Here is a 13,826-nt window from a genome sequence, read left to right on the forward strand (position 1 = left end):
AAAAAGAGGAAAAATGGGAAAAACAAGGGGGGAGAAAAGAGGAAAAATGGGAAAAACAAGGGGGAAAAAGAGGAAAAATGGGAAAAACAAGGGGGGGAAAAAGAGGAAAAATGGGAAAAACAAGGGGGGGAAAAAGAGGAAAAATGGGAAAAACAAGGGGGGAAAAAGAGGAAAAATGGGGAAAAACAAGGGGGAAAAAGAGGAAAAATGGGAAAAACAAGGGGGGGAAAAAGAGGAAAAATGGGAAAAACAAGGGGGGGAGAAAAGAGGAAAAATGGGAAAAACAAGGGGGGGAAAAAGAGGAAAAATGGGAAAAACAAGGGGGGGAAAAGAGGAAAAACAGAAGCAAAAAGGGGAGAAATGAGGGGGGAAAAGGAGGGAAAAAGGAGGGAAAAATGAGTGGGGAAAAAAGAGGGAAAAGTAGGGAAAAATCCGAGAATCATGGGAAGAGCAGGGGAAAAATAAGGAGGAAAAAAACAGGAAAAGGGGGAGGAACGAGGGGGGAAAGAGGGGAAAAAATGGGGGGGAAAGCAAAATGAAGGGGGGGAAAGGAAAAAAATAGGGAAAAAAAAGTGGGAAAATGAGGGGAAAAGGGAAGGAAAAAAAAATGGGAAAAAATGGGAAAAATGGGGGGGAAGGGAGGAAAAAAAGGGAAATGAGGGAAATGAAGGAAAAAAAAAAAAAAGAGGGAAGAACTCCGGAAAAATGGGGAGAATCGGAGGGGGAAAGAGCAGGAGAAAAATGGGAATAAAAACTGGAAAAAAAGGGGGGGGAAATGAGAGGGGGAAAGGGAGGGGGAAAAAGGGAAAAAAAAGGGGAAAAAAGGGGGAAAAACAAGGAAAAATGGGAAAAACAAGGGGGGGAAAAGAGGAAAAACAGAAGCAAAAAGGAGGGAAAATGAGGGGAAAAGGAGGGAAAAAGGAGTGGGGAAAAAAGAGGGAAAAGTAGGGAAAAGTGAGAAAAAGGTGGAAAAAAATAAGAGGAAAAGTGGAAAAAAATGAGAGGAAAAGGTGGAAAAAAGGGAAAAATGGGAGGAAAAGGTGAAAAAAAGGGAAAGAAATGGGAGGAAAAGGTGGGAAAAAGGGAAAAAAAGGAGAGAAAAAAAGGTGGAAAAAGGGGAAAGGAGAGGAAAAAAGGGAAAAATGGGAGGAAAAGGTGGGAAAAAGGGAAAAATGAGGGAAATGGTGGAAAAAAGGGAAAAGTGAGAGAAAAAATTGAAAAAAAAGAGAAAAAGGAGAGGAAAAAAAGGTGGAAAAAAGGGAAAGAAATGAGAGGAAAAGGTGGAAAAAAGGGAAAAAAATGGAGAGAAAAAAAGGTGGAAAAAAGGGGAAAATGAGAGAAAAATGTGGAAAAAAGGGAAAGAAATGAGAGGAAAAGGTGGAAAAAAGGGGGAAAAAAAGTTGGAAAAAAAACCCCCGAAGGAAATGGGGAAATGCTGGGAAGGAAAGGAGAGAAAAACAGGGGGAAAAAAACCAAAAAAAAAGGAGAAAAACGGGGAAAAAAATGAGGGAAAAACGGGAAAAACGAGAGAAAAAAAGGAGGGAAAAGCCCGGAAAAAAGCGGGAATAAAAAGCGGGAATAAAAAAGCGGGAATAAAAAAGCGGGAATAAAAAAGCGGGAATGCGGAGAGGGATCCGATCCCTGTTTTCCCGGTTTTGTTTTTTGGTTTTTTTTGGTTTTTTTTTTTCCTAGGGAATTCCTCAGGTTGTCCTGGTCGGCCACGACTGGGGAGGAGCCGTGGCCTGGAATGTGGCGTTGTTCTATCCCGAGAGGCTCCGGTGAGTTCCGGAAAATTCCGGGAAAATCCGCCCCCCCCAAAAAAAAAAAAAACAACAAAAAAGAAATAAAATATTCCCGAGCTGATCCCGATTTTTTTTGGAATTCCCAGAGCCGTGGCCTCGCTGAACACTCCGTACCGGCCGGCCGATCCCAACACGGATATCATGGAAAGATTGCGATCTAATCCCGCTTTTGATTATCAATTTTATTTCCAGGAGCCGGTGAGAATTCCTGGATTTTTCCCGTTTGTTTTTTTTTTTTTTTTTTTTTCCCTGGGATTTTTTGGTTTTTTTTTTTTTATTCCTGAATGTTCAGAGCCCGATTTTCGGTAGGGAGTGGCGGAAGCGGAGCTGGAAAAGGACGTCGGAAGGACTCTGAAGATCCTGATCCGCTCCACGAGCCCGGAGGTGATTCCAGGATTTGGGATCCGGATGCCAAAGGAATGGAAAATTCATGGAGCATCCCAGATTTTTTTTCTGGGATTCCTGGCTCTGTTCTCTGTGGTTCCCAAATCCCTTGGGGTATAGGAATCCCAGGAATGCTGGATCCCAAATTCCCAGAAAAGTTGGGGCGTGAATTCCCAGGAATGCTGGATCCTGAGTTCCTGGGAATGCTGGATCCCAAATTCCTGGGAAGGGGTGGATCCTAAATTCCCAGGAAGGGACAGATCCCGAATTCCCAGGAAGGGATGGATCCCAAATTCCTGAGAAGGGCCAGATCCAAAATTCCCAGGAGAGCTGGATCCAAAATCTCAGGGAATGCCAGATCCCAAATTCCTGGGAATGCTGGGTCCCGAATTCCTGAGAAGGGCTGGACCCCAAATTCCCAGGAATGGTGGAACCCGAATTTCCGGAAATGCTGGATCCCGAATTCCTGTGAAGGGATGGATCCCAAATTTCCAGGAAGGAATGGATCTTCCCAGGAATGGTGGATCCCAAATTTCCAGGAATGCTGGATCCTGAATTTCTGGGAAGGGCTGGATCCCAAATTCCTGGGAGTGCCGGATCCCAAATTCCTGGGAATGCAGGATCCTGAATTCCCGGGAATGATGGATCCCGAATTTCCAGGAATGCTGGATGCCAAATTTTTGGCAATGCTGTATCCCAAATTACCAGGAAGGGATGGATCCCAAATTCTTGAGAAGGGTTGGATCCCAAATTTCTGGGAATGCTGGATCCCAAATTCCCAGGAATGCTGGATCCCGAAATCCTGAGAATGCCGGATCCCCAAATCCTGGGAATGCTGGATCCCAAATTCCCAGGAATGCCGGATCCCGAAATCCTGGGAATGCCAGATCCCCAAATCCTGGGAATGCTGGATCCCAAATTCCCAGGAATGCCGGATCCCGAAATCCTGGGAATGCCAGATCCCCAAATCCTGGGAATGCTGGATCCCAAATTCCCAGGAATTCTGGATCCCTGTGGATCCCTCGCTCATTCCCTGTTCCCGCAGGATCTCCTTCCCATCAACTTCGACTTCCACAGGGTCTGGGAGAGAGGTCAGGAATCCTGGGATTTAGGGGATCCCTTGGGATTTGGGGGATCCCCTGGGATTCGGAACTGGGGGAATGCTGGGAATGAGGGGATCCAGTGGGATTTGTGAGATCCAATGGGATCTGGGAATGAGGGGATCCAGTGGGATTTGGGGATAGAGGATGCAGGGAATGGGGAATCCTGCAGGATTTAGGAATGGGGGATCCTGTGGGATTTTGGGTGATCCTGTGGGATTTGGGGGGATCCAGGGGGATTTGGAAATTGGGGGGTTCCCTGTGGGACTGGGATTTGGGGGATCCCCCTGGGATTTGGGAATGGGGGATTCTGGGGATGGGGCAATCTTGTGGGATTTGGGGAATGTGAGGGTTCTGTGGGATTTGGGAGGTTCCCTTGGGAATGGGGGGATTCTGGGAATGGGGAATCCTGGGGGATGCTGGGAATGGGGGGAATCCTGTGGGATTTGGGGAATGCAGGGGTCCCGTGGGATTTGGGGGAATCCTGTGGGATTTGGGGTGATTCTGCAGGATTTAGGGATGGGGGAATCCTGTGGGATTTGGGGGAATCCTGTGGCATTCTTGGGGATCCCTTGGGATTTGGGGAATCCTGCGGGATTTTGGGGGGATCCAGTGCGATATGGAAAAGGGGGGGTTTTCCTGTGGGATTGGGAGATGGGGAGATCCCCTGGGATTTGGGGAATGGGGGATCCTGTGGGATTTGGGGTATCCTGTGGGATTTGGGGTGATCCTGTGGAGTTTGAGGAATGGGTGATCCTGTGGGATTTGGGAGATCCCCTGGGATTTGGGGGATCCCCTGGGATTTGGGGGATGGGGTATCCTGTGGGATTTGGGGGATCCTGTGGGATTTGGGGGATCCCCTGGGATTTGGGGGATGGGGTATCCTGTGGGATTTGGGGGATCCTGTGGGATTTGGGGGATCCCCTGGGATTTGGGGGATGGGGTATCCCGTGGGATTTTTGGGATCCTGTGGGATTTGGGGTGATTCTGCAGGATTTGGGAACGGGGGAATCCTGTGGGATTTTTGGGAATGCTGAGGGGAGGGGGGGGTCCCGAAGTTTGGGGTGGATCCCAAGGGATTTGGAGGACATCCCGAAGGATTTGGGGGATCCCAAAGGATTTCTGAAGGGGGATCCCAAAGGGATTTTGGGGGAGATCCCAAGGGATTCGGGGAATGCCGAGGGGGGTTCTGAAGGATGAGGGTTGGATCCCGAGGGATTTGGGGGAGATCCTGTGGGATTTGGGGGATCCCAAAGGGATATTGGGGGAGATCCTGAGGGATTCGGGGAATTTTGTGGGATTTGTGGGATCCCAAGGGATTTGGGGGATCCCAAGGTGGGGGTCAGGGGGGACATTCCAGGTGAGATCTTCTCCTTCCAGGGGGGCTCCTGGTGGGATGCCCCGAAGACCCGCCCGGGAGCCGCCTCCTGCCTCCTCCCGAGCTGGAATATTACATCCAACAATTCCAGAAATCGGGATTCAGGTGGGATTCCGGGATCTGCCCCCAGATCCCATCCTGATCCTCCCGGATTGCCCTGGAAATCCAGTGGGGATTTCCCAGGGAAGATGACCCTGAGCTGGAGGTGTTAATTCCTGGAATTCCCGGCACGTTCCCGCTTTTCCCAGGGGTGCCCTGAATTGGTACCGGAACATGAGAGCAAACTGGAGATGGTCCCTGAGAGCCAGGGACAGGAAGGTGGGAACTGATCCCGATCCCGGTCCCGATCCCAGTCCCGATCCCCACCTCCATCCTGATCTCGATCCCCATCCCGGTCCCCAATCCCGATCCCATCCCTGATCCCATTTCTGGCCTTGATCCCAATCCCATCCTGACCCAAATTCCATTGTGATCCCAATCTCTGATCCCAATCCCATTGTGATCCCAATCCCTGATCCCAATCCCATTGTGATCCCAATCCCCAATCCCAATCCCAGTCTCTAATCCCATCCTGATCCCATTCCTGACCTTGATCCCCATCCCAATCCTGTCCCAATTCCCATCCCAGTCCTGATCCCAATCCCAACACCCATCCCTATTCCTGATCCCCAATCCCCATCTCCATCCTGATCCCCATCCCAATCCCATCCCAATCCCTGATCCTAATTCTGATCCCCATCCCAATCCCCGATTCCAATCCAGATCTTGATCCCAATTCCCAATCCCAATCTAGATCTTGATCCCAATTCCAATCCTGATCATGATCCCAATTCCCAATCCCAATCCGGATCTTGATCCCAATCCTTGATTCCAATCCAGATCTTGATCCCAATCCCCAATCCCAATCCGGATCTTGATCCCAATCCTTGATCCCAATCCAGATCTTGATCCCAATCCCCGATCCCAGTCCTGATCTTGATCCCAATCCTGATCTTGATCCCAATCCTGATCTTGATACCAATCCTTGATCCCAGTCCAGATCTTGATCCCAATTCCAATCCTGATCGTGATCCCAATTCCCAGTTCCAATCCTGATCGTGATCCCAATTCCCAATCCCAATCCAGATCTTGATCCCAATCCCCGATCCCAATCCTGATCTTGATCCCAATCCTGATCTTGATACCAATCCCCAATTCCAATCCTGATTGTGATCCCAATTCCCAATTCCAATCCTGATCGTGATCCCAATTCCCAATCCCAATCCAGATCTTAATCCCAATCCCCGATCCCAATCCGGATCTTGATCCCAATCCCTGATCCCAATCCTGATCTTGATCCCAATCCCTGATCCCAGATCCCAATCCCATCCTGATCCCATCCCTGATGTCCATCCCATCCCGATCCCAATCCCAATCCTGATCCCGTTCTGGAGGCTCCGGGGCCCCTTGGGATCGCCCACATTCCCACCATTCCCTCTGGATCCCCCAAATCCCCTCGGGATCCCCCAAATTCCATTTGTTCACTCTGGATCCCCCAAATCCCCTCTGGATTCCCCCTGGATCCCCCAAACTCCCTCTGGGTCCCCAAATTCCCTCTGGATCACCTCTCTGGATCCCCCAAATCCCATCTGTTCACTCTGGATCCCCCAAATTTCTGATGGATCCCCCAAATTCCATTGGGATCCCATCTGGATCCCCCAAATCCCCTCTGGATCCCCCCTGGATCCCCCAAACTCCCTCTGGGTCCCCAAATTCCCTCTGGATCCTCTCTGGATCCCCCAAATCCTCTCTGGATTCCCTCTGGATCCCCCCAAATCCTGTTTGTCCACTCCGGATCCCCCAAATCCCATTTTTCCCCTCTGGATCCCCTCCATTCCCTCTGGATCTCCCAAATTCCCTTTGGATCCCCCAAATCCCATTTTTCCCCTCTGGATCCCCCAAATTCCCTCTGGATCTCCCAAATTCCCTCTGGATCCCCCAAATCCCATTTTTTTTCCTCTGGATCCCCCAAATCCCATTTTTTTTCCTCTTGGGATTCCCCCAAATTCCCTCTGGATCCCCTCAGGATCCCCTAAATCCCCTCTGGATCCCCTCTGGATCCCCCAAATCCCTTTTTTTTTTTTTTTTTTTTTTTCCCCCTTCGGGATCCCCCCAATTTCCCTCCGTCCCTCCCGGGCAGATCCTGATCCCGGCGCTGCTGGTGACGGCCGGGAAGGATCCGGTGCTGCATCCCAACCTCAGCAAGGGCATGGAGAGCTGGGTGAGAGCCCGGGGAAGTCACGGAAAAATCCGGGAATTCTGGGAATCCTGGAGAAAACCTGGGAGTTCTTGGAAAATTCCAAGTAAAACCTGGGAGTTCTGGGGGGGGGGAAAAAAAAATCTAAGAAAAAACCTGGGGATTTTTTTTAGGGAAATCTGGGGGGAAATCTGGGAATTCTGGGAAAATCTGGGAATTCTGGCAAAATCCAGGCAAAAAATCTGGGAATTCTGGGAAAATCTGGGAATTCTGGCAAAATCCAGGCAAAAAATCTGGGAATTCTGGGAGGAATCATGGGGGGACGGAAGGAAGAATCTGGGAAGAATCTGGGAAAAATCTGGGGAAATTCTGAGAGTTCTGGGAAAAATTCGGGAAAAATCTGGGAATTCTGGGGAAAACAAGGCAAAATCTGGGAATTCTGGGAAAATCTGGGGATATCTGAGAAAAATCGGTGTTTTGGAAAAATCTGGGGAAAATATGGGACAAATCTGGGAATTCTAGGAAAAATCTGGGGGAATGGAAGGGAAAATCTGAGTGTTCTGGAAAAAAACTCTGGGAAACATGTGGGAATTCTGGGGAAAAATCCAGGCAAAAATCTGGGAGTTCTGAGAAAATATGGGAATTCTGGGGAAAACTAGGCAAAATTTGGGAATTCTGGGAAAATCTGGGGGAAATCCAGGAAAAATCTGGGAGTTTTGGAAAAAAACTGGGAAATATCTGGGAATTCTGGGAAAATATTGGAAGCTGGGAGAGTTCTGGGAATTTCTGTTCCCACAAGAAGAGGAGAGGGGAATGGAAGGAAAAGTTGGGAATTTTGTTGGAAAAATCTGGGAATTTCTGTTCCTATGAGATTGGTGGGCATTACGGGAAATCTGGGAATTCCATGGGAAAAAAATGAGAAAAAATCTGGGAATTTCCTGGGAATGTTCCCGACCCAATCCAGCCCCTTTTCCGCCTCCTCCTTCCCAAGATTCCGCAGCTGCACCGGGAGAACCTCCAGGAATGCGGGCACTGGACACAGCTGGAGAGGTGGGAATTCCCAGAGCCCGGAAAACCGGGATCCCAAACATTCCCGGGAATTCCGGATCCCAAACATTCCCGGGAATTCCGGATCCCATATTCCCTTCTGAAAACCGGGATCGCCCAAATTTCTGGGAATTTTGGCTCCCACGTTCCCAGGAATTCCGGATCCCACATTCCCAGGAATTCTCCAATCCTGGCTCCGTCCTTTTCCCTGAAAACGAGGATCCCAAAAATTTTGGGGAATTCTGAATCCCACATTTCCACCCTGAAAACCGGGATCTTCCCCCTCCCCCGCCATTCCTGGGAATTCTGGCTCTCCCATTCCCGGGAATTCCCACTCCCACATTCCCAGGAATTCTCCAATCCCAGCTCTGTCCCTTCCCATAAAAACCAGGATCCCAAACATTCCCGGGAATTCCGGATCCCATATTCCCCCCCACTGAAAACCGGGATCTTCCCTCTCCACATTCCCGGGAATTCCGGCTCCAATCCCAGCTCCGTCCCTTTCCCTGAAAACCAGGATCCCAAACATTCCCGTGGAATTCTGGGTGCCACATTCCCGGGAATTCTCCAATCCCAGCTCCATCCCTTTCCCTGAAAACCGGGATCCCAAACATTCCCGGGAATTCCAACTCCCCCGTTCCCCCCCACTGAAAACCGGGATCTTCCCCCACAACATTCCAGGGAATTCCGGCTCCAATCCCAGCTCCGTCCCGTTCCCTGAAAACCGGGATCCCAAACATTCCCATTTAATTCCAACTCCCCCATTTCTGGGAATTCCAGTTCCCACACTCCTGGGAATTCTCCAATCCCTGCTCCGTCCCTTCCCATAAAAACCGGGATCTTCCCCCTCCCCATTCTCAGGAATTCTGGCTCCAATCCCAGCTCCGTCCCTTTCCCTGAAAACCGGGATCCCAAACATTCCCATGGAATTCTGGGTCCCACATTCCCGAGAATTCCGGATCCCACATTCCCCCCCTGAAAACCCGGATTCTTGCCTCAAACCATTCCCAGGAATTCTCCAATCCCAGCTCCGTCCCTTTTCCTGAAAACCGGGATCCCAAACATTCCCGAGAATTCCAGCTCCCCCATTCCTGGGAATCCCCGGGAATTCTCTCTTCCCGCAGGCCGGCCGAGGTGAACCGGATCCTGCTGGAATGGCTGGAAAAGCTCCCCCCGGATTCTCCTTTTCCCGGGAATTCCAAGCTTTGAGCGGGATTTTTTTTTTTTTTTCCCTGGGAATTCCCCTCCGGCTTGGATTTGGTCCTTCCGAGAGGAATATTCTTCCCTTCGGAATTTTTCCCTTGGGAATTTTTCCCACCTTGAAACCTTGGAGTGGATTGAAATCCCGGGGGGGGGGGGGGGGGGGGGAGGGGGGGAAATAAAAAATTCCTGGAAGAATTCCCGGGATTTTTTTTTTTTTTTTCCTGGAGGATCCAGGAAGTTTTCATTGATTGATTAGCAATTAATGGTAATTAATGGAAAATACGGCAGCGATTTAATGAGTAATGCTGGTAATCGATAATCGATAATCGATAATCGATAATCAGCAATTGAAAATCGATAATCGATAATTAATGATCTGTAATTGATGATTAATAATCGACAATTGACAATCGATAATCAGCAATCGATAATCCATAATTAATAATCGATAATCGATAATTAATGATCTGTAATTGATAATTAATAATCGACAATTGACAATCGATAATCAGCAATCGATAATCGATAACTGATAATTGTTAATCGATAATTGATAATCGATAATTGATAATCAGCAATCGAAAATCGATAATCGATAATTAATAATTGATAATCGATAATTAATGATCTGTAATTGATAATTAATAATCGACAATTGACAATCGATAGTCAGCAATCGATAATCGATAATTGATAATTAGTGATTGATAATCGATAATCAGCAGTCGATAATCGATAATTGATAATCTGTAATTGATAATTGACAATTGATAATTGATAATCAGCAATCGAAAATCGATAATCGATAATTAATAATTGATAATCGATAATTAATGATCTGTAATTGATAATTGACAATCGACAATTGACAATCGATAATCAGCAATCGATAATCGATAATTAATAATTGATAATCGATAATTAATGATCTGTAATTGATAATTGACAATCGACAATTGACAATCGATAATCAGCAATCGATAATCGATAATTGATAATCTGTAATTGATAATCAATAACCTGTAATTGATAATTGATAATTGACAATCGATAATCAGCAATCGATAATCGATAATCGATAATTGATAATCTGTAATTGATAATTGACCAATGACAATCGATAATGAGCAATCGATAATCGATGATCGATAATTGATAATCTGTAATTGATAATTAATAACCTGTAATTATTAATTAATAATTGATAATTGATAATTGACAATTGACAATCGATAATCGATGATCGATAATCAACGACTGACAATCGATAATCGATAATTAACGATCGACCATCGACAATCTGTAAATCCCGATTTTTTCCCAGCAATTCCCGTTTTCCCTGAAATCCTTGGGAAGACGCCCCTCCCCCCACCAGCCTGCAGCCGCCTTTTCCCAAAGAATTCCCAAAAAAAAGAAAAAAAAAATCCCCAAGAATTCCCCCCCACCAAAAAAAAAAAAAAAAAACTCCCAAAGAATTCCCCAGGAATTCCCCAAAGGATTCCCAAAGAATTCCCCAGGAATTCCCTAAAGGATTCCCAAGGAACGGATTTCCCCCCCACCCTCCCCCAAAAACAAAAAATTCCCAATAAATTTCCAAGAATTACCAAAGAATTCCCCAAGAACTGGGAGCTGGGATTGTGGGAATGGGAATGTGGGATTTTGGGATTGGGATCTGGGAATGTGGGACGGGGTGGTCGGATTGGGATCGGGAATGAGAAAATTGGAATTGGGAATGCGGGAATGGGAATTGGGAATGTGGGAATTGGGAATTGGGAATGTGGGAATTGGGAATGTGGGAATGTGGGAATGGGAGCTGGGATTGGGATCAGGGAATGGGAGCTGGGATTGGGAATTGGGAATCTGGGAATGGGAATGTGGGAATGGGATTGGGAATTGGGAATGGGATCTGGGATTGGGATTGGGAATGTGGGAAGAGGAACTGGGATTGGGAATGTGGGATCAGGATCTGGAATTGGGAATTGGGAATGTGGGAATGGGATCTGGGATCGGGATCGGGGAATGGGATCTGGGATTGGGAATTGGGAATTGGGAATGGGGATTGGGAATGTGAGACTGGGATTTGGGAATGGGGGATTGGGATCCCAAAATCTGGATTGGGAATGTGGGATTGGGAATTGGGATCTGAGAATGTGGGGTTGGGAAAGTGGGAATGGGGGATTGGGAATCTGGGAATGGGAATGCGGGATTGAGATCCCAAATTTGGGATTGGGAATGGGGGTTTGGAAACTGGGAATGTGGGAATGGGATCTGGGATTTTGGGACTGGGAAATGGGAATGGGGGGATGGGAATTGGGATTGGGAGCTGGGAATAAGGGATTGGGAACTGGGATTGGGATTTGGGATTGACATCTGGGAATGAGGGATTGGGATCTTGAGTTATGGGAATGGAAAGTGGGAATGGGGGATTGGGAATCCGGGAATGGGATTGGGGAAGTGGGAATGGGGCATTGGGGTTTGGATTGGGAATTGGGATTTGGGATCTGGGAATGTGGGATTGGGAAAGTGGGAATGGGGGATTGGGAATCTGGGAATGGGAATGTGGGATTGGGATCCCGAATTTGGGATGGGGAATGTGGGAATGTGGGAATGGGAACTGGGAACTGGGTTTTCGGGACCAGGAATGTGGGATTGGGATTTGGGATTTGAGATCTGGGAATGTGGGATTGGGGTTTGGATTGGGAATTGGGATTTGGGATTTGGGATTTGGGATCTGAGAATGTGGGATCGGGATCTGGGAATGTGGGATTGGGGTTTGGATTGGGAATTGGGAATGTGGGATTTGGGATCTGGGAGTTCCCAGGAGTAAAAACCTGCGGAGAAGGAGGAACGAGGAATAAAAACTTCCCGGATGGAATTGTCGAGTTTTTCTTTCCAATGGGGAAGGAAAAGGAGAATTCCCACCGCGAATTCCTGCTCCGGGGTTTTCCGTGGATTCCAAGGGAATGGATCCAGGAGATCCCGAGGGAAGGGGAGAAAAATTTGGGAAAATCCCCCAAAAATTCCCAGTTCCAGGCTCCTACTGAGCCGTGGGGGTGGCCGGAATTCCAACCGGGAATTCCCAGAATTTGGGAAGGGATTGAAATCCGGGAATGCACGGAAATTTGGGAACAGATCAGGATTTTGGGAACGTGCCGGAATTTAGGGAATGACCTGAAAATTGGGAATTCATTGGAATTTGGGAAGTGCTCTGGAATATGGGAATTCCTGAGTCAGGAATTGCAAACTGGGAATTCCCGAGGAATATCGGAATTCCTGCAATTTGGGAATTCCTGCGGTTAGGGAATGCACCGAAATTTGGGAATGCACTGAAATTCGGGAACGGACCGGAATTTTGGGAATGTGCTGGAATTTAGGGATGCCCTGAAATTTGGGAATTCGTTGGAATTTTGGGAATTTGGGAAGTGAAATTTGGGGATCCATTGGAATTTGGGAGTGCACGGAAATTTTGGGAAGCGCTTTGGAATTCGGGAATTCCTCAGTCAGGAATTCCTCAGTTTTGGGAGCTGGGAACGCTCCAGGAATTTGGGAATTCCTCAGCTGGGAATGTTTTGGGGAACAGAGAACATTCCGGGAATTTGGGAATTCCTGCGATTTGAGGATGCACGGAAATTCGGGAATGGATCAGAATTCCGGGAACAGATCGGAATTTTGGGAATGTGCTGGAACTTAGGGATGCCCTGAAATTTGGGGGTGCACGGAAATTTTGGGAAACGCTCTGGAATTCGGGAATTCCTCAGTCAGGAACGTTTTGGGGAACCGAGAACATTCCGGGAATTTGGGAATTCCTGCAATTTGAGAATGCACGGAAATTCGGGAATTCAGAACCCGGCCCTCCCCCACTCTGTCAATGGATAATCCCAAGGAATATTTTGGGATCAATCCCGACCTTTGCCCCATCCCGGGAATGTCAGGAGATGATCCCGGGATTTGCTCAGCCTGGCCCTGTGGGCCAGAGGTCAAAAACCTTCGGGGGGGGGGGGGGGGGGTGGAAAAAAAATATGGAAAACCCCTGGAAAAAAAAAAATAAAATAAAATAAAAACCCCAAAACTTTGGAATTCTTGGAGCTCCTTCCTGGGACTTCCGAGGGCAAAAGAATTCCCGGGATTTTGGGGCTGAAAATCCCATTCCTCCCGTCCCCAATCCCATTCCCGGATCCCAAATCCTTGGAATTTTTTTTTTGGGGATTTGAACCTCCAGGAACTGGGAGTTCCCTGCTGAACTCCAAAATCTGTGGAATCTTTTCCCGATTTTCCTGGGGTTTTTTTGGGGTTTTTTTTTGTTTTGTTTTTTTTTTTCCCCAGAAATTCCTTGCCTGAACCCCCAAAATCTCTGGAATGTTTTCCCGGATTTTCCCGATTTTCCCAGGAATTCCCTGCCCGAACCCCACCCTGTGCTCCCCAAATCCCAAAATCCGTGGAATCTTTTCCCACATTTCCCAGGAATTCCCTGCCTGAACACCCTGTGCTCCAACATTCCCAAAATATTTGGAATTTCTTCCCTGTTTTCCCCTTTTTTCCCCGTTTTTTTTCTCCACAATTCCCAGCCTGAATCCCCCCAAAAAATCTCTGGAATATTTTCCCTATTTTCCCCTTTTTCAAGGAATTCTCTGCCGGAATTCTCCCCCTCCCCCCATGTGATCCCAAATTCCCAAAAT

At 47.8% G+C, this 13,826-nt stretch overlaps 1 protein-coding gene across 1 annotated transcript in view; it reads left to right on the top strand.

The window, feature by feature from the left end:
- EPHX2 (epoxide hydrolase 2) overlaps positions 1 to 9,266 on the top strand; it is a 30,486-nt gene extending 21,220 nt beyond the window's left edge. Inside the window, exons 11-19 of the mRNA XM_062489587.1 lie at positions 1,693 to 1,778; positions 1,889 to 2,000; positions 2,112 to 2,186; positions 3,232 to 3,277; positions 4,667 to 4,769; positions 4,913 to 4,982; positions 6,844 to 6,924; positions 7,892 to 7,950; positions 9,072 to 9,266. Coding sequence (XP_062345571.1) covers positions 1,693 to 1,778; positions 1,889 to 2,000; positions 2,112 to 2,186; positions 3,232 to 3,277; positions 4,667 to 4,769; positions 4,913 to 4,982; positions 6,844 to 6,924; positions 7,892 to 7,950; positions 9,072 to 9,156 — 717 coding nt within the window. The 3' untranslated portion in view covers positions 9,157 to 9,266. The remainder of the gene's footprint in view (positions 1 to 1,692; positions 1,779 to 1,888; positions 2,001 to 2,111; positions 2,187 to 3,231; positions 3,278 to 4,666; positions 4,770 to 4,912; positions 4,983 to 6,843; positions 6,925 to 7,891; positions 7,951 to 9,071) is intronic.
- Positions 9,267 to 13,826: the final 4,560 nt, after the last annotated feature.

This window comes from Cinclus cinclus, chromosome 3 (assembly GCF_963662255.1).
Source record: "Cinclus cinclus chromosome 3, bCinCin1.1, whole genome shotgun sequence".
In the NCBI taxonomy this organism is placed as follows: domain Eukaryota; kingdom Metazoa; phylum Chordata; class Aves; order Passeriformes; family Cinclidae; genus Cinclus; species Cinclus cinclus.